The sequence below is a fragment of the Crotalus tigris genome, unplaced genomic scaffold (assembly GCF_016545835.1).
Source record: "Crotalus tigris isolate CLP2741 ecotype Arizona unplaced genomic scaffold, ASM1654583v1 scf7180000024389.207434, whole genome shotgun sequence".
In the NCBI taxonomy this organism is placed as follows: Eukaryota; Metazoa; Chordata; class Lepidosauria; order Squamata; family Viperidae; genus Crotalus; species Crotalus tigris.
In genome coordinates, this window is record NW_024100559.1 from 159445 (window position 1) to 187150 (window position 27706).

At 38.5% G+C, this 27706-nt stretch overlaps 1 protein-coding gene across 7 annotated transcripts in view; it reads right to left on the reverse strand.

Annotated features, from left to right (window-relative positions):
• CCDC141 (coiled-coil domain containing 141) overlaps window positions 1–27706 on the reverse strand; it is a 144427-nt gene that overhangs the window by 104594 nt on the left and 12127 nt on the right. For 6 of the 7 annotated variants that reach the window (XM_039329170.1, XM_039329169.1, XM_039329171.1 and 3 more), the window contains exons 3-4: window positions 7207–7398; window positions 4000–4108 (exon numbers count right to left, since the gene is read on the reverse strand). In XM_039329170.1, the coding sequence (XP_039185104.1) occupies window positions 4000–4108; window positions 7207–7398 (301 nt within the window). The remainder of the gene's footprint in view (window positions 1–3999; window positions 4109–7206; window positions 7399–27706) is intronic. The other variant, XM_039329172.1, reaches the window with a different exon arrangement.

Here is a 27706-nt window from a genome sequence, read left to right on the forward strand (position 1 = left end):
ATTTATGTAAAGGCTTCTTTTAGATTCTAAAGGTTCAAAATCATGTCATAGCTATCCTTGTTTGGCCTTTGTTAGCATATGATGTGAACTCAGCCATTTGTTTCCAACTATGGTTTATAGCTTGATAATATCTCAAGTAAACCTAGTTAGTTCATCAGGCTTTATTCAAACAAAACAATGGTGTAGCATGATGTTCAAAGCCTGACAGACAACGCCACTTGGTTCCAATGACAATGGAGCACCTGCGTAGAAAAGAAAACATTTCTGAATTCCCTAGGCTTTGAATCTCAACTATGCTGAGATTACACTTTAGCTGTATATGTTCCTACTGAAAGCAGAAATTTGGTCAAATGTGTTTTTTAAGCTGTCTCTGTGTTATATTAACTTGATTTCTGGTTACATTTGTACAATAAAACTAGCTCTTTTAAAAAGTCCTTTGACTATTTGTTCATTTCATTTCTCCCTGCTATTTCAATAATAGTAACAGCCAAGAGCTTTCACAAAACAGATCCTTTCTCACAACAGGCAGGCCATAATAAAAGTCATTATATCAGGCATCAACGGCTTGATGCAACATAAATGGATTTGTGACTGCTGCATATTTCTCTCCAAGATGCCAATGGATTGCCTGCAGCTCCCCATCAGCCTTCTCATCCAACTTCCCAGCACAGATGGACAACCACACTCAGAAGGCAAACTGTACATTGCGGAATTGCTCAGTGCCAGAAACTGATCGTGCTTATCAACATCACATAAAATGGTAAGATGAAGAAGAAAACTTTGGAATGTCACAAAGATAATTTCTTCAGGCACCAAATCCAAGAACTGGGTCCCACAATTCCTTGAGCAGGACCTCCAATCCTTCTAAGCAAATCTAGGAAATAATAAGCTCCTTAACTATTCTTCCTGCAATTCTGAGTGGAAGGGGCCCACGTTTCCTGATTTCAAGTGAGAACCACAAGTCTAGCTCTTAATGAGCCATACTACCCCAAAATTACTTGACTAACCTTTTCAGTCTGTCAACATTTCCCTGCTCGTTTCTGTTTCTTAACATTTCTGTTCGGTCTCCATAATGATGACAGCAAGCTTTCTCTGTAAAATGAATGCCTAGAGGGTGTCCCACTAAATTAGGCTTTCCTCTTGGATGAAAAATACATTAATATGTGAATAGGATTTATTTTCAAACACAACCATTGTATTATTATATTTTAGATATGCACACCACCTTTTTGTGGGAAATTCAAGGCAGTTTAAGGGATCACCCATCATTTTATCTCCAAAGGAACCTAATGACATAGTTTGGACTGACTGGTCTCAAGTTACCCAATGAATTTCAATGGCTGAGGACAGATTTGTTCTCTAGTTTATTACATCTAGACAGGGACAGCCAGAACTGCCTCGTACTTCTTCAGAAAATGATCCTTCTAAGGATTAGAAAATTGTTGTGATCTTTTGAACACAATGGCTGTTACTCTACAGCTGAAAATATTTTAAAGAAGTAAATTTTGATGGGAATTTTAACTGTGGGCTGCCTTGAATTTAGCATAGTTTAGGCCTTGCGCTAAAGAACTATTGTACTTCTGCAATTTCTCCTCTTGAACACTGGGGATTCTTAGCAATAGGGATTGCTGAAGGAAGACAGAAGCATTCAAAATTTAAGATGTCTTCCTCAAGTTCCTCTTCAGTCATAGCTTGATCCTCTACCTAACTGTAAAGTAATATCTAAATCAGGTTTAAGAGCATGGACAGTTAAAGGAAAATCTGCCTATAACATGTTGTATAAACAGATTTTCTTTCTTTTTTTTAATTAATTCTTCCAAACTCATTCAGATACTACTTCTAAATTGCTGTGGAAAAAGAAAATAACTCACCTGTGGACAGTTTCCTAATAACACTATTATGTCTGAAATGCATGGGAAATCAGAATTTTTGGGAATGTCCCCTATCTTCCCTATGTTAGGGCTGCTACTGCCAATGTGTACTCTGTTCATTAACTAGGTTTGACCATCCTTAATTAATGCGTGGAGAGTCAAATCTGCTGTATTAAACATGCCACAAAGACATGACTTTTGCAGGACAGAGAAAGAGGCATATACTGGTACCTCAGTACTCACCATTAATTGGTTCCAGGATGTGCAATGAGTACCAAAAACGATGAGTACCGAACAAGTTTTTTTCCCATAAGGAATAATGTGGTGAGTCACAAGGCAGCTGACACTGATAAGTTCTAACTTGTTCATTGAGTGCCAAACAAACGGAAGAACATTTTCAAAATGCATTGAATACCAAATTTGATGAGTTTCAAAGCTGTTGAGTACCAAGATACCACTGTATTTCTTTAGGTAGGCTAACAGTAAGGCTTGATAGGGCCTTACCTTTGCAAACCCTGTTACCACTCAAATGATGATGCATTGATCCTAAAATCATAGTGTAGAAATGAATCTGAACACTATCCAGCCCATTCCTTCAGAGAAGGATTAACTATCTAGTCCCTACCATATCTGCCCACCTAATAAAGAAACGGATTCCAAACACAGAAAGCAGAAGTATCACATAGAACAGGGGTCCCCAACTCCCAGTCCATGGACCAGTACCGGGCCGCAGCATGCCAGTGACTGGGCCACACAAACAAGCAAAGTCCCATCTGCAAAATGCAGGCAGCCCACAAAACCACACACCCTCCGGTCCACGGAAAAACCTCTCTTCATGGAACCGATCCCTGGTGTCCAAAAGGTTGGGGACCTCTGACATAGGATAGTCTCTACAGAGTAAGCGTATTGCTTAGTTGTTGAAGTAAATGTGGCTAAGGAAGAAAATCATTACATACAAAATTACATTTTAAAAACAAAACAAAACCACAGTCATGGTTGTCTATCTGAACAAACGACGTTCACTTCAGGATTTGAGGGCTGCATTCAACTTGACAAGAGGCATTTGTTGAAAATGTTTTAGTTATGCCTGGGTTTCATTTCATGTGGTTTTCAATTTAAAGCTTGTTCTTCCTGAGGCTTCACAAAGAAAGTGTATATAAAATAAATGAGGTCTTCTGTTACTGTTGCTTCCAAGAAAGAGAGAGAGAGAGTGTGTGTGTGTGTTAATGGACTACTAAAATATTTTCCAGATTTTGGATGTACCAGTATGCACAATAATGCCAAATCCTCCAGCGTTTCTGCAAATCAGCATTCCTGCACTAAATAGCACAGTAATGCCAAATCCAATTGAATCACTAGATGCACCAAAAGGATATCTCCGGTCAAGCATTACAGCGATCAAGTGAATTTGGGAAGCTCTGGTGACAGAGCAGAGCAATATGTAAATTTAATCATATCCAGCCTTACAAATTTTCCCTGCTGCACAGTAGAAGTGTTCTTTATGCATCTCTGAGCTGACAGAAAAGTATACTAGCGTGAAATGTGCTCACCTGTTCCTCATCCCTATCCTGCATCTTTTGATCCAAGTCATGGCCAATCATCTGGCTTCCCTCCAATAGGAACAAACTGAACAGATTTTCTATATGGGGATATTGCCCCTGAGTGGACTTAGAATACCTAATACAGATACATGGATGATTTGAGCCATCCCATTTTTGACCCTAGGATATGATAGAGACATAACTGAAAAGAAATGTTGCCAGGATGTGTTTATGCTGTGATTAGCTGAAGTAGGAGTTACCCTTAGTCAATAGTTGAAGAGAACTGTTAAAATCCGTGACATTTATGACAGCGTAAGTGGTTCTCCTTTATGTTATTCTCACAATAGCCCTTGATGCAGGCTAAGCTGAAACCGTGCACAGAATTTAAATCTAGTCTCTCCAGAGCAAATCTATAGTGTTAGGAAAAGGCACACATTATGATGTCTGTGTTATTTTTAAAAACTTGCAACATTTCAACTGTGACCAAGAACATTAACTTCAGAAGAAGTTGTAACCAACTTTAATTCAGGAAGACCTTAATTCAAAATCTTCCTTGTAAAAGAAGATGCTCCCGCCCTCTTCAATACCTTTTGTATGAAGTTTGTGCTGATGCAAGAGTTCTTTCAGAGATTCGGGATTTTCAAACTCTTGAGAATACTGCAGAAAATCTTCAACTTGGTCAATTTTAGCCGCAAACTGTAAAGATACGAAAAATAGACTCTTCAAAAAGAGCTGTATGTATCATTGAAAAGAATCAAATATGCATTTCAACTGCTGTGCACATCATTAATACACTTGTCCTGTTCTTCTAAAACTGTCTTCCTCGGCCTTGTACCTTTTAGATGAGGTAGATTTCAATTTCAACAGTTCCCAGCCAGCAGCACTGAAAATAATTGCTATTTCCACTGCTTGTATGAAATAGGAACCTCTTCAAAGAAATGGAAACAAGGATCTGTTATCTGCTTGATTGTTGCCCTCATCCTCGGATTTTTGCTAGCTTAACATGTTTCAAACAACGACAAATCTTAAATGCCGAGCCTTGTGTTGACTTGCTAGAGCAAAGAAAATCAACTGAAACAGTTCTCTGGCAGGCAACATAATTGTTCCAGCTTTTAAAAAATTCCCACAGATGTGTTGCCTTGTATTTCCTCTCCTCCACCTTGCTGCCACTAACTGAATACAGCCTCGAAGAAATATTTGATTGTACCAAACAGAATCCCCCCCCCGCCCCAATCCTCACATTCTTCCCTAAAGCAGAATGCTTTGAAACCAATGGGGTGTAATATCTACCAGATCATCCTACCCTGTAGCAAAATATGCATACTAATAAAACAAAACAAAAAATACTCTCAACCACCTCAAAAAGGCTGTAGAAAAGAGTAATTTATCTTGGTTCTCACAGACCCCATTGCAAGTGCATCTTCTATGGGAAAATTCTCATGAAATAATGGCCACTATTGAAAAGATATAATTCTTAATCTTTTTTTCCCTGAAAAAGCAAGTATTTTTGAATACACAAGATTGCCTAGAGTGGCCCGTTTTCTTGCTATTCAAGTACCCTGCCTTTTTTTTTTTTTTGAGGAAAATACTTTTAGCTATTATGTAAATTGGAATACACATACATCTAGGTAGAAGATAAGCTCACATACAGTTAAGCACTGTATTAAAATATGATACATTTTAATTTTTAGCTGTAATTTAATTAGCTGAATAGTGCTCTCAGAGGCAGGCTCTACAAAACCAGATGATGACTAGATGGCAGGAAAGATGTAGAGATTTTTGCTTCGGTCTGAATTTTTGAAACCCGGGTCAAGTAGTTTAACATGTTATAGTTTACCATATTGACCCAGTGGGAGTTTAGCCATTGATCCAAAACAGTACCTCTGCAATGAATGTTTGTGCACACTAGTAGCTTATTGTGTGTGTTTATTTCCCTGTTTCATTTTATTTGGTTTCTAATCTCACTACGTATTTCAAGCAGGCTAATAGCTTTGCCTTTTCTCTCCTAAATAAAATTGCTGTGTGTAAAAGAGAAAACCCCTGATCAGGATGTTGGTACTTCAAATGAAATTAAGAAAGATCGTGAAGAATGATGCCTTTTGTTCAGTCTACTGTTTTGCAAACATTCTGTTCCATTTTTATTATTTTTATGATAGAAAGCAAATCCATTATCCTCCAGCGTTTGGATTTAATTTCTGACTTTCATTAAAGAATATCCTGGAGATGAGGCTTGTGTTTTATCATAATAAAACAAAGATTACATATAATCATATTCTGTCAATTAAAGCAATGCTTTCCAGCAAGAGGCTTCCAGGATTTTTCATTTGAAATTGACACATGTTATTTCCCGTTTGCCCCTTGCTTGGATATTTCAAGAACAATAAGGGTAGATCCTTGGTTCCACTTTTGCTACTTCAAGGAACCCGATAGCGTGCATAACCAACTGCCTGCCCATCTCTGCATGTGTTTCTGTCCTGCTGAGAGAAATGAAATTCCCCTAGTTTAGTACTGCAACAGCAGGTGCTATAAATCTCCCCCTGGGGCCCCTGTATGACTTATGCTTGGATAATTTCCATGACTGAGAAAGGGGGGGGGGAGCCCTGCTCCTCAAATGTTGGGATCAAGAAGGAGGTGCCTCACTGAAGAACAGGCGAGTTCCTCAGGAATAGAGTGGGTCCTGCCATTTTTTTTCCAAATGAGTTATGGAGAACTCCTTCAACATTGAATAACAGTATTGATAGACCATAAAGTAACTAAAAGAGGAAAATGGTATTTCAGGACCAAGATATGGAGACAGGCCATCGTTTTGTTTTGTTTTGGGTTTTTTTTTTTTGCTAAAAAGGACAGAGACGGGTGCAATTTACACGTAGTCCTTGACTTACAACAGTTCACTTAGTGACAGTTCAAAGTTAAAACAGCACTGGAAAAAGCGACTTATGACAGTTTTTCACACTTTCGACCATTGCAGCATCCCCACGATCATGTGATATTTGGCAACTGACTCACATGTTTTGATGGTTGCAGTGTCCTGGGGGTCATGTGATCATCTTTTGAGACCATCTGACAAGTGAAGTCAATGGGGAAGCCAGATTCACTTAACAGCCATGCAACTAACTTAAAAATGGTAGTGGTTCACTTAACAATTGTGGCAGGGAAGGTTGACAAATGGAGCAAAATTCATTAAACACATATCTCTCTTAGCAACAGAAATTTTGGGCTCAACTGAGGTCGTAAGTCAAGGACTACCCATATAGGATGCGAACAGTATATGGCAAGAGTTTCAGGCTTGCCTCCTTTCTTTCATTGTCTCAACCAAGCCAGGTTTTCTAGTTGCTTGCTTTCAGAGGCTACTCTGAAAGTAATTATTCAATAGGATAAGACAGTTAAGAAGAGTAACAGCAATGCCACTGGATGAATAGTTACTAAAGGAGATGATAAGTTCCCTTTTCCTGGGATGTTAAGGCAGCAATCAACACCACCATCTTGACTTTTTTGACTTCCAATGGATGGCATTAATTTGCATTCCTACACTGAGAAAGCGGCTGGATTTGGTAGTCTCAAAAGTTGCTTCCAGCTCTATGACTTTATCTGCTAAGATCCCACTACCGTAAAACATTTTCTCACCCTATGGTTTTTGCTCTGGTTCCTATGGAAACAGAAAAACAGCTGCAATTGTCTTTTTTCCCCCCTGTCTAAAGTAATGGAAAGTCATCAAATAGAAAGGGATACTTGAAATGCAACAATGATTTGTTTTCTTTGAAGGTGAAAAGAATTTTCCATTCTTGTAGACCGACCTCAAGAGCATTTTCAAAGAAATCTAAACTCAGTTTTAACAGCGTCCTCCGCTTCTCGAGAACAATCGTCAGGGAGTCCCAGGCATCTCCTAGAGACTCTGCCATGGCTTCGTACACCTGCTCTTCATCTTGATGTTCTGCTGCTGTCTTGTCAGCTTCCCGTAAGAGATCCCAAACGTGGCCTTCTAAGGGCTACAGATAAAAAAAAATGGATCAGAAATCAGGATAAAAGTCTCCCAGCAGTATGGACAAACCTCTTTTAGATTTGCTCTGTTCTTTGATTGAAAAAAACTTCCCAGAAAGGTCAGGACAATCCACCTCTCCATTTTACCCAGAGGAAAGACCACTTCAGGGGGTTACAGCATCTATGCCTTTCTGCCCATCTTAAGAGCCCCCTGCATGCTGACTTCTCTTCTGACTTCCTTCTTGGCTGGGTCAGCTGCTGGACACTCTTTAGAGCAGCATTTATGCCTCCTTCCCCATGGTCTGGAGGTCTTGTGGAGGGAAGCCATAGAAGGCTGCAAATGACAGGGTGGCAGCTGCTGCTCTGGAATCTAGAGCAGAAATGCAAAAAGAAAAGCACCCTGCTCTGGTTGATGTGGCCAAGAGATGTGGAAGAGGGGTATAATCCAACCCATCTGCCAGACTGCAGCCTTATCTACACTGCCCAGTGTTCCCATCACCTGAATGAGCAGGCATTTGTTTCTGGAGAACATTGTCAACTAAGATTCCCCACTCACTTCCATTTGTTCCTATGTTCCACTTCAAAGTATACTTTCCTCTTAGTATCACCTTGAAGGCACCTCTCTGCAGTACTGTTTGGGCTACTGCATTTCTGTTAGTTGTGTGCTAGCCACATCCGTTAAGAGCCAGTGTGGTATAGTGGTGAAGGCCCTTGACTAGAAACTGGGAGATCAGGACTTCCACCTTGGGCACCAAACCAGCTGGATGACCTTGAGTCAATCCTTCTCTCTCAGCTCCGGGAAGAAGGAAATGGCAAACCACCTTTGAAAATCTTGCCAAGAAAAATGCAGAGACTGATCTAGGCCGTCCTAGTAGTCAACAATGACTCAAAGGCACCAAAAATGAAACAAAGCAAAACTCCAAACACACAGCAGTTGGTTGGCTGTTTTGTAATTTAACTTGTTAGACGCCCTCCTTCAGCCTAATTGTTGCATCAGCCCAGTCAGTGTAACTCATACTTCATAGATCAACTTTTGTTGGTTTCAAACATGGCGGGATTCGTTTCCCCCTTTCTGAAAGTGACCTGAAGTACCGTATATGCTGGCGTATTAGGCGACCCGGCGTATAAGACGACTCCTGTCTTTGTCGCCGAGCCGCATTCCTAGAACGTCGTCTTATACGCCAGAAACTACCAGTATTTCCGGCGTATAAGACGACTCGGCGTATAAGATGACCCCCGTCTTTGGTGCCGAGTTTAGCGCTTCCGAAAGTCGTCTTATACGCCGGCATATACGGTAACTGGCACAAAAATTAACCAGCTGACCTAGTGCCCAAAGGAGGGTTAGCATTCATAGTCTCCTTGTTTCTAACCTTAAAAATCCACCCCAGACTGACTCGCAGCTGCATATATAGAGAGACCCATCAAAAGTATGCACATGCAAACAAATGAACCCAAGTTCTCTTTCGAGGCACAAATGACCAGGCTCAAATTATTCTATTTTGACACATTGAGTAAAGATCTAGCTCTCTGGAAAAGGCTCTGATGCTGGGGTAATTACTTATGATATATCTTTAATTTTTAGTTCAGATTTAGTGGGTAGTAATATTGTTAGGGCGAATATTGATTATTTGCAAAAGCGTTGCAATAAAATGTCAGAATATTCATTTTAATCTTAACAAATATTAAGCATGCTTTCTATCTTAAACTGAGGCTGATTCAACACATTTTCCCCTTTATCTGACACCTCAGAGAACATTTAAGACGTGTTGGCTATGAAAGTTATTATGCTGTAAGTTTAAAGTGATGGAGAGGACATCTTGACATATAATATGAGGTTGGACCACTTTTATCTCATTTTGTTTGGTTGTTATTATGGATCTGGGAAAAGGAATTACTGTAGGCTTAAAGATATGCATATAATTCTGAATTATATAACCCCAATTCAGAATTTATTAATACATGAAAAAGTGTGAATTTGCCTAGCATGAAGAATTATCATTCTTTTATAATGAAAGATGGCAGCATTCTGCATTTTAAGTCCTAGAGAAATGATATGTCTGTTCTCTGCTTATGAGGTTGCTTTTTTATTGATGTGATAGAAAAACTGATCAACATTATTCCACATAGTCAAATTCTCATACTGTGCTTAAAATCTGAATGCTTTTTATATTTATTATAACATTTGGGGTTTTTTATTATTTTTGCGCCTTTTTAATTTCTTTAAAGGATTTTACATTAAAGGATTTTTTAAAAAACATTTATTCAGTGGGTCGTACAAGCGGCGGTGACTAGAGATGGAGCTCTCGCCTCACAGTCAGGAGGCTGTGAATTCGATCCTAGTTAATAGGAGAGATTTCACTTTTCGGGCACAATAATTATCTGCTACAAACTCTGCGTAGGCCTCACGAAAGGCCAACCGTCCAGTAAATGCTGGAGCTCCATTCAGTTGCCCGACTCCACCCCAATGCAAGGGATTACAGGGTCATTAAAAGAAAAATAGTTCAGTGGGTTGTACAAAGCTAGGTAATTAGATAAGCCATGTTTTAGTTCATTGAGGTTTTGTGTGTTTAAACTTACTCAGATTAAAGCAATCTTATAATTTCAAAAGGTACAGGATCCTGCTTGTTCTATAATCTTAGCAGCTGGTTTATCCAAAGGAGTTATGGAGCGAGGTGAAATGTATTCATTGTTGATTTAGAAATAGTATACAGAAAGTTCTTGAGTTATGGCTCCAGATGAGCCTAGCAATTATGGACATAAACCTTGATGGTCATAAAGTGGGTCACCAAATGATCGGACCCAGTTTTATGGCTTGTTTCACAACAGTCATTGAGTGAATACCACGGTTGTTAAGTAAAAACTGCAGTCATTAAGTGAATACCATGGTTGTTCACTGGGCCAGTTTTTGCCAGAAACCAGAATTAAACACTGACTTAAACAGCTGTAAATGCAGGCCTTCTGCTGAGCACCCAAAGTGCAGTCACATGACTGGGGGGGGGACACTGGAATTTTAAAATCTAGTTGTAAGTTGTAAATTTTGGATGGCTCCATCATAACTGCAGATGGTCACTAAGCAATCAATCACAAGTGAAGGAGCGCCTGTATAGGTTTGCCTTTGCCTCAGGACAAGTCATTTTGTTTTGGTTCTTTTGCTATTTTCCCTGTAATGCCTAACACGTATTGCCATTTCTCTTTATTTCAAAATCTTCAGAATATCTTCAGCATGCCTTCTAGAGTTGATTTATTTTGTCCATTTTCATCTCAGCTCTTTATCATAACAATGGATGTATGGAGTGCCAGTTTTTGCTTTTACTATCTGTGCTATCTGGAAGAATGCATAATGAGAAGAGGAATCCATAATAGACAAATTAAAATCCAGGATACCTCGTTCTCCTGATACAGACTATAATAATAAGAACTAAAGATAGGAAAAGATGAAATTCTCCCGATAAAGATGGAACTGAGAAAAGGAAAATAATAGAACACTTAAACATTGTTGCTTTGAACTTAGAATTGTAATATCCAGTTTGTCCCAAGCCGCCACATCTTCTGCCAATAATAATTGTGTCTGAATTGGCTGATAATCTCCCTGTTCTAAAAGAAACGCGATGAGAAATACTTTTCAGAAGTAATGAACTATTGTTTCTTAATTAAAAAAGAAAGATTAATAGTTGTCCCTGAAAGAAAAAAAACATGAAGACAGAATTACCAAAGATGAATTACTATTTGAAATATGAACTCTGTACAATACAGACCAAGAGAGAGAAAGAGAGTGAAAAAGGAAGCCACCACAAAGACATCCTCTGAGCATAACAGATGGAGAAACAAAATGCATGTTTTTAATTGGAGGGCTTTGGTACACAGCCTGGGGCCATCAACTCCCCATTTCATGGCTGCTGAAGAGAAGAGGACGGATAAAGAGAGAACATGAAAAATATATGAATGGAATTTAAGACAAAAAAAGAGTTTTACTTCTCATGTCTTCACTTTGACACACACATTTTCCTCTTTGCCTTAGATATCTTTCACAAAGTTCATCGAATTCTCAGCCAAACTTCATTTTAGAATCCTGACTGTATATGCCAAAAGAGAGACTTTGTGAAAAATACAAGGAATTAATTCAGGCTCTTCCAGTGGTCCTTTAAATCACACAGAACATGTGAGCAGCCTTGCCTAATTTTAGCCATCATGTCCTCAAGGGAGGTCAGAACAGGTGAGATAGATCAAAACCCAGCCACTCTGATATCTCTGTCAATTTTGCGCGCGCGCACACACACACACACACAGTACAATTGAGGGAAAGTTTTGACCATGATATCTCAACTACCATTTATCTCTTTTGAGTTACCTTCAAATGGTGTTTTGGAATGTGCAGAAGTCCAACGGTGGCCTTCCAGGGCATGAAAGGCACAGTTGCTTTAAGGAGTTGCAGATGGAGACTCTATTTTGGCTCCTTCAGATTCTGAAGTATTTTTGGAAAGTCAGATCCAAAATGCTTCAAAGCCCGATTGATTATTGTACTTAGGGATAAGGCTGAAAAGATTGATTGAAGTATACACATTGTGTAGAAGCCTTAGTAAAACAATTTTTACTACCAACCCACTGCTTATGAAACAGGAGGATTGGTCAAGAATCATAAAAGCCACACTGGATAATTGCATTCTTCTGAGTCAGCTATTAGTCTTCAAGCTGACTTAGTCTTAACTCTAGCAGTAAACTTTGTGTTGGACACACTTGCCTAATTATCTCTTTTTGATGTTGCTGGAAGGGTAAATGGCTTAAAGTTTCTAAAAATATTTTCCATGCTGAAGATAGGGAATACTAGCTGGAAGATGTGAAAGCTTATAGCAACTTAATGGATCATATAATGTATGATAAAATGAAAATACACAGAGCAATCCCTACATACTCCAACCTTAATCCTGCTTGGTCTGATGGAGTTTATTTTCATAAAATGTGTACTGGATGGCAGCTTAATTCAGCTCACAGAACAAATGTCAGTGGCGCACTCATATGCACACAGAAAGTAATTTGCTTATTTGTATTTTCCTCCTAAGAGTAAACTCCAAGTGTGTGGGTAGTTTTTCAGTTTCTCACTTTCATGGCCATACCCACGATGTATGTGCCATGATTAATTTTTAACATGAGTTGTCAATAATTTGTTATTAGTACTTTTCAATTGTTTCAGTATTTACATCATTATTGTAGCTATTGTCAACTCCTTGGTCCAGTTCTTTATTTTTTAAAAAAATCTAACTAGGCAAAGAGCTACTACCAGTTCTTATGGTTGGGAAACCCAGGATTTCATTATGCACATCCAGAATTGGTGTTATAATTTTATATTATGCCTGATCAGAAGGCTTACTCAATTTTTTTGATTATCTTTGTACAGGAATAAGCAAATACATCTCCCTCATTGTTCCCATCTTCATCACTTTCAATATATGAAGGATAACTTTCACCCTAACCTTTCTTAAACACTTTGATCTAGCGGTTAAGACACAGGCTAGAAAGCAGGAAATCATGAATTTTAGTCCTGTTTAGGCATGAAAGCTAACTGGGTGACTTTGGGCTAGTCACTCTTTCTCAGCCCAACCCACCTCATAGGGTTGCTGTTGTGGGAAAAAAATTGAGAGAGGAAGGAGTATTAGATATGTTTACCACCTTAAAAATAGTAATGGTAGGATTAAAAATAAATAATGTGTACCTGTTTCCATGATTTTTAATTTTGAGAAATCAGAATTTTTAAATTGCACACAGGGTTTCTACAGATGGAGGAGTCATTCTCTATTGGTTGGGAGAAGGTGAATTAATATGTGTGAGTGTGGAGTATATATATACTAATTCACCTCACATGAGTGACTACAGCTATGCCTGTTTCAGATGCAGCACATGGGCTCACATCATAATATAAGACGTGTCCAAATGGGGTTTTAAAAAAAACCCAAGATGTTGTTGTGATGCAGTCCGTGTTTTTATACATCAGTATGCATCAACATACTGTTCACATTTTGCAGTTGAGACTACCATTTTGACTTTTTTGACCCAACCAATGGATACTGCTACTTTTAGGCATGCAGGAGAGGGACAAGTGATGAAACATGTGTTATACTCCAAACTTACAACTTGCATACTCTCATCGCATTCCTGAACAGAAATATATAAAGGCAGAGTTTGCCTCATGATGCAACAATTTCATACAATCTTGGTTTGCTGGGGAGGGGGATGCCTATGACATCTTGCCACAATCAACTCATCATAGCCAACTTGCTGTGGCCAAGTCACCGCGGCCAACTCACCCCGGGACAACTTGCCATGGCCAACTTGCCGCAGGACAACTCATTGTGAGAGAAGAGTTACACTAATATTGTTAGAACAATTAATCAGTGGAACAACCTGCCTCCAGAAGCTGTGAATGCTCCAACACTGGAAGTTCTTAAGAAGAGACTGGACAACCATTTGTCTGAAATGGTATAGGGTTTCCTGCCTGAGCAGGGGGTTGGACTAGAAATAAAGGAGAAATAAAGCCAGAATATGTTGGAATGCCAAGCATGGCTTCTGGGCATATAATAAGGGATTTCAGAAGTCCTTTGTCTCAGGCAGCAACAAAATGTTGTAGGTCAGCTCTGTATTTGGCTGCAGAACTCTTGAGATTTCTTCAGCTGATCTGCTAGACTTGCCTTTGACTATTTCAGTTTTAGGAATTTCTTGTGGTATAATTAAACATTTGGTTTATCTATTCTAAAAAGAACTTTCAGTAGGAATTCCACATTGGCAGCATTTATTATATAGTACTGGTAACAACATTATTTAAGCTCAAAAAATGCTTTTCATTCTGATGCTGCTAATTATGCTACTAAATTTGTTTTTATGCATTTGGCATGCTGAATCTTAGTGAGCAATTTATTTTTTTAATTGCAAGCTATTTGCCAATAGGTAAATGGGCACATTTGGCCATTATGTGCCTCTCTTGTTAGGCACAGCAGCCTATGAATTCAATAAATATATTTCAAGTCAGCCAATTTGTTTCCAGTGCCAGCTGTTTCTCTTACCATTCATTACATTTTGTGCACAGAGCAAAGTCAGGAAGTGACATTTATGTGTGTTTAAAACAGGCTTAGGTATTGATTCACTAAAAGTATCTCAGTCACTCTTAGCTTATTCACAAGGGGATTTCCAAGGCCATTCCAGGGAAAAAATAACATTAAGAAAAGCATTTATTATCCTGAATATAAAACAGACTCTAAACATACTCTGGATTAATGCAAATGGATGAAGTGGTGTAAATACTGCTAAAAGCAATTGGCTTGATTTGAGATTACTTCCCAGGACAAAGAATGCCTGTTAAATCTGTTGTTGTTTTTTTCAGAAATAATTCTGTGCATGAGTATGAAAATGACTATGGTATATAATCTCTTGGATTAATTAGCCATTCTGCACTCAAGGGTTCTTTCCATCCAGGAAAATGCCTTATTAGATGTAAAGAGAAGCAAGTTCTTGAAGAGCAGGTGGCAGTCGCAGGTAGGAGAGCCTTTGCACAACTTCATTTTGTGCTCCAGTTGTGGCATTTCTGGATCAGGAGCTCCTGCGCTCAGTTACTCAAGCTCTACGCATCTCATATTTGGACTATTGCAGGGGTAGGCAACCTTGGCTCTTTTATGACTCGTGTACTTCAACTCTGAAGTCTGGCTCAGGAATTCTGGGAGTTGAAATCCACAAGTCATAAAAGAGCCAAGGTTGCCTACCCCTGGACTATTGCAATGCTCTTTATACGGAGCCACCCTTGAAGAACATTCGGAAGCTACAGCTGGTACACAACTGTAGTGGCCCAAGTTACACCACTGCTTTTCAAGCTGCATTGGTTACCAGTCTGCTTCTGGGTGCAATTCAAGGTGTTAGTCATCACCTTTAAAATCCTGCATGGCATGAGTCCAGTCTATTTGAGGATCTATCTCATCCCAATGGGATTGTCCCACCCCACCCATGCTGGCAGAGAGGGCATACTGCAGATTCCATCAACCAAGAAATTTTGGCTGGAGGGATCCAGGAGAAGAACATTTTCTGACATGGCTCCTGTCCTCTGGAACATCTTAGACCTGGAGGTGAGATTGGCTTCCATGCTCCTGATGTTTCAGAAGAGCTTTAAGACTTGGCTGTGCCAGGTGGCTTGGAGACCCAATGGGGGAGTTTCATACTAGAGGTGGTTGATTAATTAAAACTTAACCACCACCAACCATGTGTCTGGCTTCCTCCTTTGCCATCTTGTATTAATGACTTTATCTGTTAATGTTCTTATCTGCTGTGTTTTTTATGATTGATTTTAATGTTCTTATGTTGTAAGCAAAGGCTTTTCAACCTTTTCACCCATTGTACCACTTTTAGGATATGGCAATATCCAAGTACCACCAGTTGCCTAGCAAGGTGTCAAAAACTGTTTGAAGTTACAATGACACTGAAAAAATGCCAAGCAAGACATCTGCCTGCCCACCCAGCGGCGCTCTTCCTCCTGTCCGACGTTTTCATTGTTGTGAGCATTTCTGTTGAGGATTGGCAGCGGGGGTGGGGTGGGGTGGGTGTTTGGTTTTTATTCCCCCCATCTTCTGGGTGGTTGCAGCAGGTTTTGGTCACTTCACATGACCCTGAGACACTGTGATCGTCATAAATATGAATCAGTTGCCAAGCATCTGAATGTAAATCACAAGACCCTGGAGATGCTGCAACATTCCAGCTGATCGGCGCTTCTTCTGGGCTGGTGCTGATCCTGGCACTTCCACTGAGCCCTGACAGTCCTGAAGAAGCACTGATCCTGGCACTTCCACTGAGCCCTGACAGCCCTGCAGATCCAGCCATCTCTCGCTCAGGCTTGTGCGGTGCTGCCACCAGTTCAGCTCATTCCCCTCCCCTGCTACCATTTTTCTAGGATGGTCGTGTACCCCTTGCCAGATGCCAATGTACCACAGGTGGTACCCGTACCACTGATTGAAAAGCCTTGTTGTAAGCCACCCATGGGTGGCAATTAAATTTCATAAATAAATAAAGAATAAATAAATAAAAAGAAATTTCTCTATATTGAAATATTTAAATATCTATGAAATATTTGTCTATTTTGAAAAAGGTTTCCTATAAAACAGGAATGTAATAGGAGTTATCATGGAGGAAGGGAGAGAGAGAGAGAGAGAGAGAGATCCATCCAACTTCATGTAAGCCAATTTATCCCCATGCAACAAGATCTGCCTTCAGTACATTACTCTACTCACTCGCTCGCTAAATTTATTTTTGAAGAATTCCCTAAACTTCAGACAGATTTGCAAAGAAAAAAGGACTGCAAGTTAGAGGGGAGAGATCTGTCATTTCTGTGTCACTGAACATCAATCAGAGATGGAGGTTGGAAACCAGTCTCAGCTAAAAGAACAAAAATATAACTTTAAAAAAAAGTTTAAAAAGTAGGGGTAAATAGCTAAAGGGTGTTTAGATACCTTATGACATATTGTGACTTCAGTCCTGCAGCCAAATTTCTGATGATCCCAGCAATCACATTATTTTGTCAGCCAGTGGCAACACAAAAAAACACAACTTGACTATACAGCATCAAAAGAGTGAGAAACAATCATGCAAATGGTATTTTCATCCTTGCACTATAAACAGCCCTAGTCAGTCACTATGCAGGTATGGAGAATGTACTTAGTGCCTCTGTTTTCCTTCTACTTTCCCAACACTAGACTGACACCTTTGAACACTTCCCCTTAGGTTTTCCACACACCCAACACTGGAAAGCATTGCTCATGTCTAGCATAATGTGCCAGCAATCGCTGGTCCTGTCACCACTGCAGCTGCTTAAAATATCTTTACAGTACACAAGGGCATCAAGGGTCACATAGCAGAGTGATAACATAAGCTCTGCCACAAGGTCATTTAGAAGTTATCACAGAGATCCTTTTCCACGCTTACTCTCTGAAATTGCAAGCCATTCTCTAATGGCCTGTACTACAATATTTTAATTTACAATTCATTATCCTATTTGAAAAAAGTCATTAGCCATGGTACACCAGCTGTTTTGTGCAATAAAGTATCATGAGGTTTATCTATTGTCCAGTGTAGAGTTAGGAGAACATAAGCTTTGTAATTTCAGCCAAGCTCTAATTTAAGCAATATTATATATGACACAAATGGAAGACTCAAGGCATCCCATTGGGTGGAGGAGAAATTTAATACGACTTTCGATCTTTATTTACCCTCTCTGCTTCTTGGACTAAAATTTAGACTGAGTTGTGAAATGGTGAGAGAAATTTGAATGTGTGCTTATAACTATGTGCTATAAAGACAGCTCGTTATTAGTTGGCTTACATCAGAGCTTTTAAACTGTTTAGGGAATAGGGGCCACAATGATTTTTTGCTGGAGTTTTCTCTTTCACAACTGGCCTCTTTTTCCCTCAAAGTCTAAAAATGGCTTTTCCTGGACTTCTGCAAGTAAATCCCATTTACTCCACGATCTTGTTTGGAAATATGTTCCTGCAAAAAACACTTAACAAGAATTGTGGTACAAAACCAAAGTGAAGGTGACCAAACACTGATAAGAGTTCTGGTTCAAGAATACACAGTGCAACAAAGCATTCATTCTCCATGCTTACTCCATCCATGGATTTCATTTGATAAAGGTTACGCAGACCTTTCTGGGGAAAGAAAGACAGGATAAAATGCTTGCAGGCATGCTAAATGAGTTGTAGGATTCTTGGCAGACGAAGCTCCTCCTATCCATTCTGGGTTGGACACCGCTTGTACACTGTTGATGATGATGAGTCAGGTGGCATCTTGTACTATTATGATACTTTTCAACTTAGGAAATGCAAAAACTTGGATAGGATTCTTTGTAATTTGAACTCTGCCACCTGTGTATTAGACTCATATTCTCTGGTTCCTATTCAAGAGAGTCTATTCTATTGGCTTTCAAAAGCCAATAGAATAAAAGGGAGTAGCACAGCTAAGGAAAAGGGGGAAAAAATGGCAGACTACGTTGTTTGGCGACCCCCGTGAAATGGTCATTCGACCCCAAAAGGGGTCCCGACCCACAGGTTGAGAACTACTGTTTTAATGGCTTTCAGTATCATTGATCACTGTATTCCTTTGGACACTTACAACCTTTGGGAATTCAGGGCATTGCTTTATAATAGTTTTGTACCTAAGTGGTGGTTCCAGTCAGTATCATGAGGAGAAAACAAGCACAGGGAAGCTCCAGTGCTGTCCCTGTGAGATATAATATAGACACGAAGCCCCTAGAAAATGTCAGGGTGATACCTTGCCACCACAGTCTGCATCAGTGAGTCTAGAGGCTGGGAAAATCTAGATGGGGCCAAACAAACACAGCTTAACTCCAACAAAGAATAGTCTATAACTTAACATCGACCTTGGCAGATATTGTGGAAAAGGTACTGTAGCTTGTGGTTTGTTCCACCTGAGTTCTTAGCTCCTGCTGAGACAAAAACCATGGCCAGACGGCCTTCACCAAACTCCAGCTATTGTACCAGTTAAGTCTCTACCAAAAGCAGGATGCCCCAACTAGAAAGCCTTACAATTGGCCATGAAGATGGTGGATAGATAGTGGTGGAGCTGTCTTTCAGGATCAACCGTCAACAATAAAAGAGAGAACAGACAAATTGCAGCATATTTCCAGCAATTGGTAGAACAGTTATGAAAGCCTTGATTTTAACTTCAATGGTACAATTTTGACTTGGGGAGGAACTGCTGGGGAGACATTAGAGACAGAAATGGGATCAATTTGTTACTTGGATACTTCTTAAAATAATAATAATGGGACGCTTAGGGATGCGTTAAAACTGCTGTTGCCTATCCTTGCTATACACTGACATCCCTTCTATATTTAAGTGTAGAAATTTTTTCAAAAAATCTGAAGAAGCACTACACAATATGAAATGTATATTTTGTTGTGTAGTTTAGTTCTGTGAAATACATTTTAGAAAACATTGATGACTTAAATAGATCAGCCAAAATTGTCTTTATGTTCCCTGAAGTTTATACAAGCCTTTTCCACTGGAAACAGTCATGACCTTTTTGTCTTTGTTTAGACATCACCTGTTTCAATCTCTAAGCTAGAAAAATCAATTTGCCTTTTGAATTCTTGCAGCACATGAAAATAATATGGTAGAAAATAAAATAAAAAATACAGTTTCTTTCTGAAAACTAAGCAACTAGATATTATCTTGTTTTCTGACAGTTGAATGTCATGGTGGGAAAACAAATTAAAATGATTCCTAGTGCAAAAGAAAGAAATAATATTTATTTAATTAAATAAATCCCATGATGTTGTATTTACATTGCTCAGAATGGGACCATCAAATCAAGAAGATATATATCTTGTAAATCAATCAATCAATCAGTCATATGAGGGAGGGGTGAATTAGACCAATCAAAATTTGAAAATAGTAATAGAGACCAGAGATGAAGTCCTGGGATTATTTATAATGAAAGGCACTTAAAAAAATTTAAATGATATCATTGGCCAATTTGTTACAAAAAAAGGAACAAAATATATTATCAGATAAAAGTTTTTATTTATTTGTATTATTTATTAATTTATGCTCCTTTTATTGATTTTTATTACAATGTCATTGTCCCTTAGAAAGATGTTTCTTAATTTTGTAAATTACTTCTCCTTTCTTTTTTGTGAATTAAATTCACGTAGCGTTAATTTTATTTACTGGAAGGTACAGGATACATGCTGAAATAAATAGGGGCTGTCCTTGTGTCACAGTATCTTTTTAAGTGCCAGTAAGGCAATTAAAATATAGGTCTTTTGATATAGATGAGAATGGAGTCACTCATTGTTGCACAATTTCTGTTTGCAAATTGCAAATTGTAAAGGATTAAAGGTCATCTGAGTCAGGTCTGTATTATTATAACCTGCATGAGATTCTACCTATCCTACTAGACCTGGCAGAGTGGGCATGCTCCAGGTACCATTGAGGATAAAAAAACAACAACCAATGTCATCTGAGCCTCTAGAACTGGGCCTTCTCTGATATGGCAGCTACTCTTTGGAATAGCTTCCTCTCAAAATATGGACAGCCCCTGCTGGATGGGCCTTTTTACAAGGCTATAAAAACCTGGCACTTCCCCAAAACATTGGATGATGGTTGGGAGCTCCAGAATGAGAGCATGCTACTCATTTCACCATTAGTACTTTTATTAAACCTTGATGGGGTTTATTTGGTTTTAGTTGAATGTAATCTTTTGTTTTTGTTTGCTGGTCATCCAGAGTTCTCAGATAGGTGGGCGACCGACCATATGAAATTGGACAAATAAATCCAGATCCACTACAGGAAGTCCTTGACTTATAACCATCCGGTTAGTGACCGTTCGAGGTTACAAAGGCACTAAAATGTGGCTTATGACTGCTTTTCACACTTATGGCCATCATAGCATCCCCATAGTCGTGAGATCAAAATTCAGACACTTGGCAACTGATTCATATTTAAGACCATTGCAGTGTCCCAGGGTCACGTGATCACCTTTTGTGAACTTCTGACAAGCAGAGTCAATGGGGAAGCCAGAGTCAATTAACAACTGTGTTACTAACTTAATAACCGCAATGATTCACTTAACAACTGTGGTAAGAAAGGTTGTAAATTGGGGCAGAAGTCACTTAACATCTGTCTTGCTTAACAATGGAAATTTTGGGTTCAACTGTGGTCGTAGGTTGAGGACTACCTGTGATCACATATTCTGCTCAGTGTGTATTGCTAATAGACAGCATTCTTCATTTTTGGAAGTCTCAAATTGTGTAGGTACCAGTTGATGCTGTTCAGATGATTATAGTCTTCCATTAAGCACAATTATTTGCTTATGATGAGTAAGGGTTATTGGCCGCCATACCAGTATAGTATGAAAAAATTGAAATAATTCTAAATAAGTATCTTCTATAAGCAATACCGGCCCAAACAACTAACACATTTACTATAGTTCTTAGAAATGAATAGTTGAATCAGTGCTCTTAAATTATTGCTTACAATTATAATCGTTGATTTCAGACAGCCAAAGTAATGTTTTATTATACTAAAAAGAAAAGAGATATAAAAAAAACTTGGCTATGTATAAAAATTCATTTAACTATGTGGGCATTTGTATTAACAGTATAAATTAATTTTAACTAAATTAATGATTACTGACAGTTAAAAATCTGTGAAACAACTGTTATAACTCTTTATTAAGATTTGTTCCCTGCACATATTGCCCTCATAAACTTTTGAAAGCTTTTAGGTACATTTTCAATGCAAATTGCCTTGACCATAACCTTTTGGACAAATGTGAAATCACAGCTTAGTTCTGTATATTTTCCATTTTGCCATATGTCATGGTACAGATGATGTAGCATTTATTAAAAAAAGAAACATAATCTAAATATTTTTGAAATGGAGTTATGATTAATTGCACAGATTAAAACCTAAGTTGCACCACTCTTTAGTCTGTTGTTGAACCATAAGAAATTGCAAATGGTTTGTAATAGCACCTAACCATACTTTGTGAGAAACAGGCTAACTTGGTCATATTGTAATTCCATTGGAATCATGACTAATTTATTGTATTAATTTCAGTGAGCCTAAAGCTCTGCCAACTAAATCCAGATCCTATATTTAGAACCAGAACATATAACAGCTATTATTCACTCTTTCACTATCCAGCCCATTTGCGTGCTAATGATTACTAGCTAGGACAACTTTAAAGGGGATTAAAGTAGCTCACGTAGGATACTGCTGTCAATGAATGCAAGCTGTGATAGCAATATATTACTTTCAGTATTGGCAATTGTAAGACTTCCCAACCTAATTTATTCCATGAGATAATAATTAGAAGGACACAAATTGTACCCTGATAGCGGAGTTCCCACTAGAATGGGGTAAAAAAGTCAAGATGACATATGCAACTACTCAGTAAGAACTCCATCCCTTTGAACATCAACACACATACAAGAGAAGAAGCACTTTTGTCAGTTGGTTATGTCTACCATCTTTGATAAATCCCTTCTTCCCTGCGGATGCCTCTGAGGGTACTCAGTGAACTACATGAGTTTGGTTGGTTGGATCCTACATGGTTCTCTTTATATTTTTATGTACTATAAATTTACAAGTGAAGTTTGATGCAAAAAATGTCCTGGAACATCCATGCTTTAGGGAAGTTGGATAATAAAATCACGCCATCAGTTTTAACACAACGGAATTTCTCTTTCTGTAACAGCTAAGAAAAAAACCTTTTTCAGTAGTTGTGACATGCTTTGATGTATTTGTTGAACTAGAATGGAAATGGAAAAAAATAGGCAATTTCTGTTAAATCTTTCAACTCTGACAATTACATAGGGTCTGTTGCCAGTTCAAACTATCTCTGAACTTAGGATACACATTGTCCAAAGCAATTTTTAGGCCTGTTAGTTCAGTACCTAATTCACCCTTAATAGTCTGAGTGATTTTTGGAAAATCCAGCAGTCCTTTAAATAACTACCCCATTCCTTAAGGACTGTAAAAATTACATTAAAAAACAAACTAGCAGGTATTGTTGGTAGCTGGGATACTGCATTCCATATAGCCAATCCTGGTTAATTTGGTTGCTCTAGCTGTAATTTTTGGAGTTATACACAGTAGTCTGCAATGCTAACCCCGTATTGTTTATTTGGGCCACAGGATTTCCATCAGAGATCAGGCAAACTGCCTGGAATAGATTTCCACTGAAGATATTGGGAATACACCCGGATCATTTTACATATGAAGTATTTCCTTTACTTCCAGAATGGGAGTCGGATAGTATCATCAAGCAAGAAGAAGAAGAAATGTAGGACCAAAAGCAAAATATATAGTCCCTGTTTTTTGTCTGAAAGCATTAGCCAGGTTCCTTGTTCTTCTCTCACAAATTATCTTGGGCTCCTTGTATATTTCATAGGGCTTGTATTTAGGGAATATCATTGTTCTCCTATTGTTTTTTTATTCATTTGGCATTCTGTTGAAAAGAGTTTGGATGGCCATTTTTCATTTAAGGACTCTTTAAAGAAATCACAGTACTTCACACTGGAGTATTTCATGAACTCAATAATGCCACTAGAATCTTTTTTTCCACTCCAGATCTGTGGATTAAATATTCCATCTATCAGAAAAAAAATATCCAAAAAATATTTTGACTAAGGGTGGTTTCATGCAAGACAGACGCTTCCATCTAGATAGGGAAAAACCCCGAAAGAATTAATATAATTTACATCTTGGGAGCTAGCTTCTTGTACACATGCCATCTATGAAAACTGATTAATTAGGGCAACCACATCTGGGGAGAAAAAATGCGGAAGATCCATTAGATGACAAAGACTTTTCCACTGCAATTTAACTGTTGTTCAGATTCTTGCAGCCCTGATCTGATAATACTGCAATGAGTGTAGTTCATATTTTTCTACTATTTGTAAATGTGTCCAAGTTTGTACAGTTAATGTATTCGCTTATTTTCATTTCAGGTGCAATTCCCTAAGGGAAAGTAAAGCCCATGATTAGAATAGCAAATATATTGGCTTTTAAAAGCAAATTATCTAGGGTTAAAGCAAGAGAAATTAAATGAAAGAGTAAGAAATTTTTAAATGATATTCTTTTCTTTCCTCTGAATCCTATTACTTTGTTCAAGAACCCACAGAACAATTCCTTAACAATTTTTCTCCTAACATCAGACAAAACCACGTTGATTTCAACTTTGGAACAGAATCAAGCAATTTAGAAACCAGCTGATGGGAGGGATGAAATTTGTAGTAAAGAAACATTGGAAAAATGGCTAAGTGGCCCGTACACTCCTTCTGCTTTAAAATTGTCTTTTCCCTTAGCCTAGCAATACTTCCAGGAACCCATCTTCTAGCCCTTCCAGATGGCAGCTCATGCTATTATCCAAGTGTATGTTGTCACAGAGCAACACACAACAGTGCACTTTTGTATCTGTCATTACTAATTCTAGCATTCCTATCATTGCATTCTGACCACTTCTGTGGCTAGAGAACAATGTTTGGATATTTACTGACTAAGTCAACTGATGATTGCCCTTAATGTTCTTCAAGCTGATTATCCATTCAACTCTTCTGATTGTCCTTCCGCAGGTCTTTTCCCCATTTCTTTCTGGCAAAGAAAGAGAGACCTTTCCCTCGCCCAGATATATGAGGTGGGAAAGAGAATTAGCAAGTGGTTTGCTTCCTCTCTTGCTCCACAAGGCACCTATTTATCTTCTATAGGCATAAAATGAACACTTGAAAGCTATCTGGATTACTAAATGAGTACTAAAATGGGAGGGGAAGGAGGTTAAAGCCCAATGAATGAACTACTGAACTACTTGAGAAAAATGACCTTCCTGGATATGATATTTCAAAGTGACCAATCCCAGGAAGGGGAGAATACTGAAAGTGTCAAGAAATTTGAATTGTACTGCCTGGTTTGTTGAAGAAAACAGGAAATGTTGTGTCAGGGGAGAGAAATAAAAGAAAAATGAACAGATATCTGCAGGACATTACTGACTTTATCCCAATGTATAGTCAACGTGTAAATGCCCATTTTTGTGATGCAGCAAAACCATTGTCCATTTAAGCTTAGTGCTTCCATCTTCAGATGGAAGTCTTCCTTTGCCTCTTCTAGATGTACAGGTAGTCCTCAACTTACAACCACAACTGAGCCCAACATTTCTGTTGTTAAGCGAAACATTTGTTAAGCAAGGTTTGCCCCATTTTACGACTTTCCTTGCCATAGTTGTTAAAAGTGAAACACTGCAGTTGTTAAGTTAGTAACACAGTTGTTAAGTGAATCCGGCTTCCCCATTGGCTTGGCTAGTCAGAAGCTTGCAAAAGGGGATCACATGACCCCGGGACGCTGCGACCGTCATAAATATGAATCAGTTGCCAAGCACATAACCATGAGGGATGCTGTAACGGTCTTAAGTGTGAAAAATGGTCATAAGTCACTTTTTCCAATCCCGTTGTAACTTCAAATGGTCACTAAATAAACTGTTGCAAGTTGAGGACTACCTGTATCATAGATTCAATCTGGATTTTTTTCCCTCCCTGTTGAACACTTGCTATGGGCTTTCTGCATTATATTTATATAACCAGGTAAGGTAGCTACAATTTTGTCCTGATGAGGCTTTTTAAACCACTTATTTGAAATGCTTTAGGGCATAAACATAATACAATGAAATAGGAATTTTTTTTTAGAAGTAACAGATAAATTTTAACAGGATTGGAGGCAAAGAAACTATTGTCTAAGCAAACTGTTAGTCTGAATAAATGGAAGTTGTAAATGTTACTTTTGCTTTCCTGAGTTTAATGTGGTTTGTTTGTTTTTTCAGACTGATGCATCTCTTTGAGTGTGATGTGTGAGACTTACCAGGTTGACTACATGAGTCACAGTACCCAATTATATGAATGTTCAGCAGACTAAGGCAGCATTTCTTGTATTGAATCCCTCTTTTTAACTATTCTTTATTTACTATTCTGCTAAGATGCCCACTGCAGTAAAGAGCCATTGCTTATATCTTATTTTGCTTCTCCTTCTCCCCTGCTACCAGTGCCTGCTAATCTGCTCTCTTGAGGGGCAAAGCAATAATAATAAGCAGTAGTATGGATCAAGGGAAAGAGCTAATAAAAGACAATAGAAGCAGAAACAAGAAGGGAGTCCCACTGAGAGCAATTTGCTGAAGCCCCTTCCCTATGAAAGTTGACAGTAAGCCCATAGGAGAGTTTGTTAAGGTCTTAAAATAAGAATTGTATGTGTAAGTGTGTGTGAGTGCACACACACGCACATGCTGAGATGTTACAGACCTGAAGTATTGGTAATCAAGTGAAATATGAACAAAAGCAAGTTTTTATTGGTGGCCTACCGGATAGAAAGACTTAGAAATGCCTTTCTAGCAAGATTTTTTTTGGGGGGGGGAAATCTTCATAATGCTTTACACTATTGTTTGGTTTTTTTTAATTGAAATAGTTCCAATTAAATACCTTCTGACAGATTCCAGGGTTAACAAAGTATATAGCTCAATCTAATACAGACTATTCCTCCTCCTAAAACAAACATTTGAGAGATTCTTGATGGGCTTGTTTTTTTTTCGTTGCCAACTTTTCATCACCAGACTAGGTAAAATCATGACCCAAGAACCAAACAATTCAGCACTGAGTTACATATATTCATTATTACAACAAAACATGAATATTTTCCCCCAAACTAGATGCTCTCCTAATTTATTCCTCTATTTTGGTTGGAGCAACTCTCTGAATGAATTTCAAGGACAAACTTATTCACTAATGCCTGTGTTTTCAGAAAGAAAACTAATTCTGCAGAGCAGAGTTTATGCATACATTCCAAGGTCTCTGCTCTAGTCCATTGTGACCTTTACTATGACACAAAACAGGACCTTGGCAAATAGTCAAGAATGTGTAGATACATTCCCTAAATCCTCTAACTCACTTTCAAAGTTTAATCCACTCACAGAGCACCAAGCATAACAATTTGTTTCACAGAATATTTCACAACAAGACAAATCTTAATATTAAAAATGCAGATTCTTCATTGAATATTCATGCAGTTCATGCAATTGTCCCAATGAAGGTATATCTCTTACTAGCTAGAAAAGTCTACAGTCACAATTTGAATCGAAAATCTGGTCTTAAGTTATTGCAGTTGTAAGTCAAGTCACCCATGTAACTGGACCCATTTTTTGTACATTTTTCATAGTAGTCAGTAAGCATATCACCATAGTTCTTAAGGAAATCACAGAATGTGATTTTAAGATAATGGTACAGTCATTCTTCCAAATGGGCTTTTTTTTTTGCCAGAAACCAAGCACAGACAGGAAAACAAATGAATTACAGGACAAATCAAACCAGATTTCTCATTCAAAACTCTAATTTAAGTAACGCTAATAATAATAATAAGAATAATCCCCCAGTGAGGCACTACCTTGACGTGGTTGTGGGGCTTGTGTACTCTGAGGAAGATGAGAGCTATGCCAGAGGTTCAACCATACTGGACAGGTCTCATCAGAGGAGTCAGACAAAGAGTGTCTCTCCCATAAAAAATATGGTGAGACGTAAATTTCAGAATGCCATACCGGCTCGGATGTCGCCCGGGTTAACAAGGTCCACGCTAGATATTGGAGTTCCTGGATATCTGGTGAAAAATGGGTTACAGGACTCAGGACTGTTGGCTGAGCAACCAGGGCCAGCAGCTGCAGAACTACTGGAAGAAAAGGTGTTTACCCGTCGCAGATACACAGTGATGGAAAACAAAGAAATAATGATCTGTTACT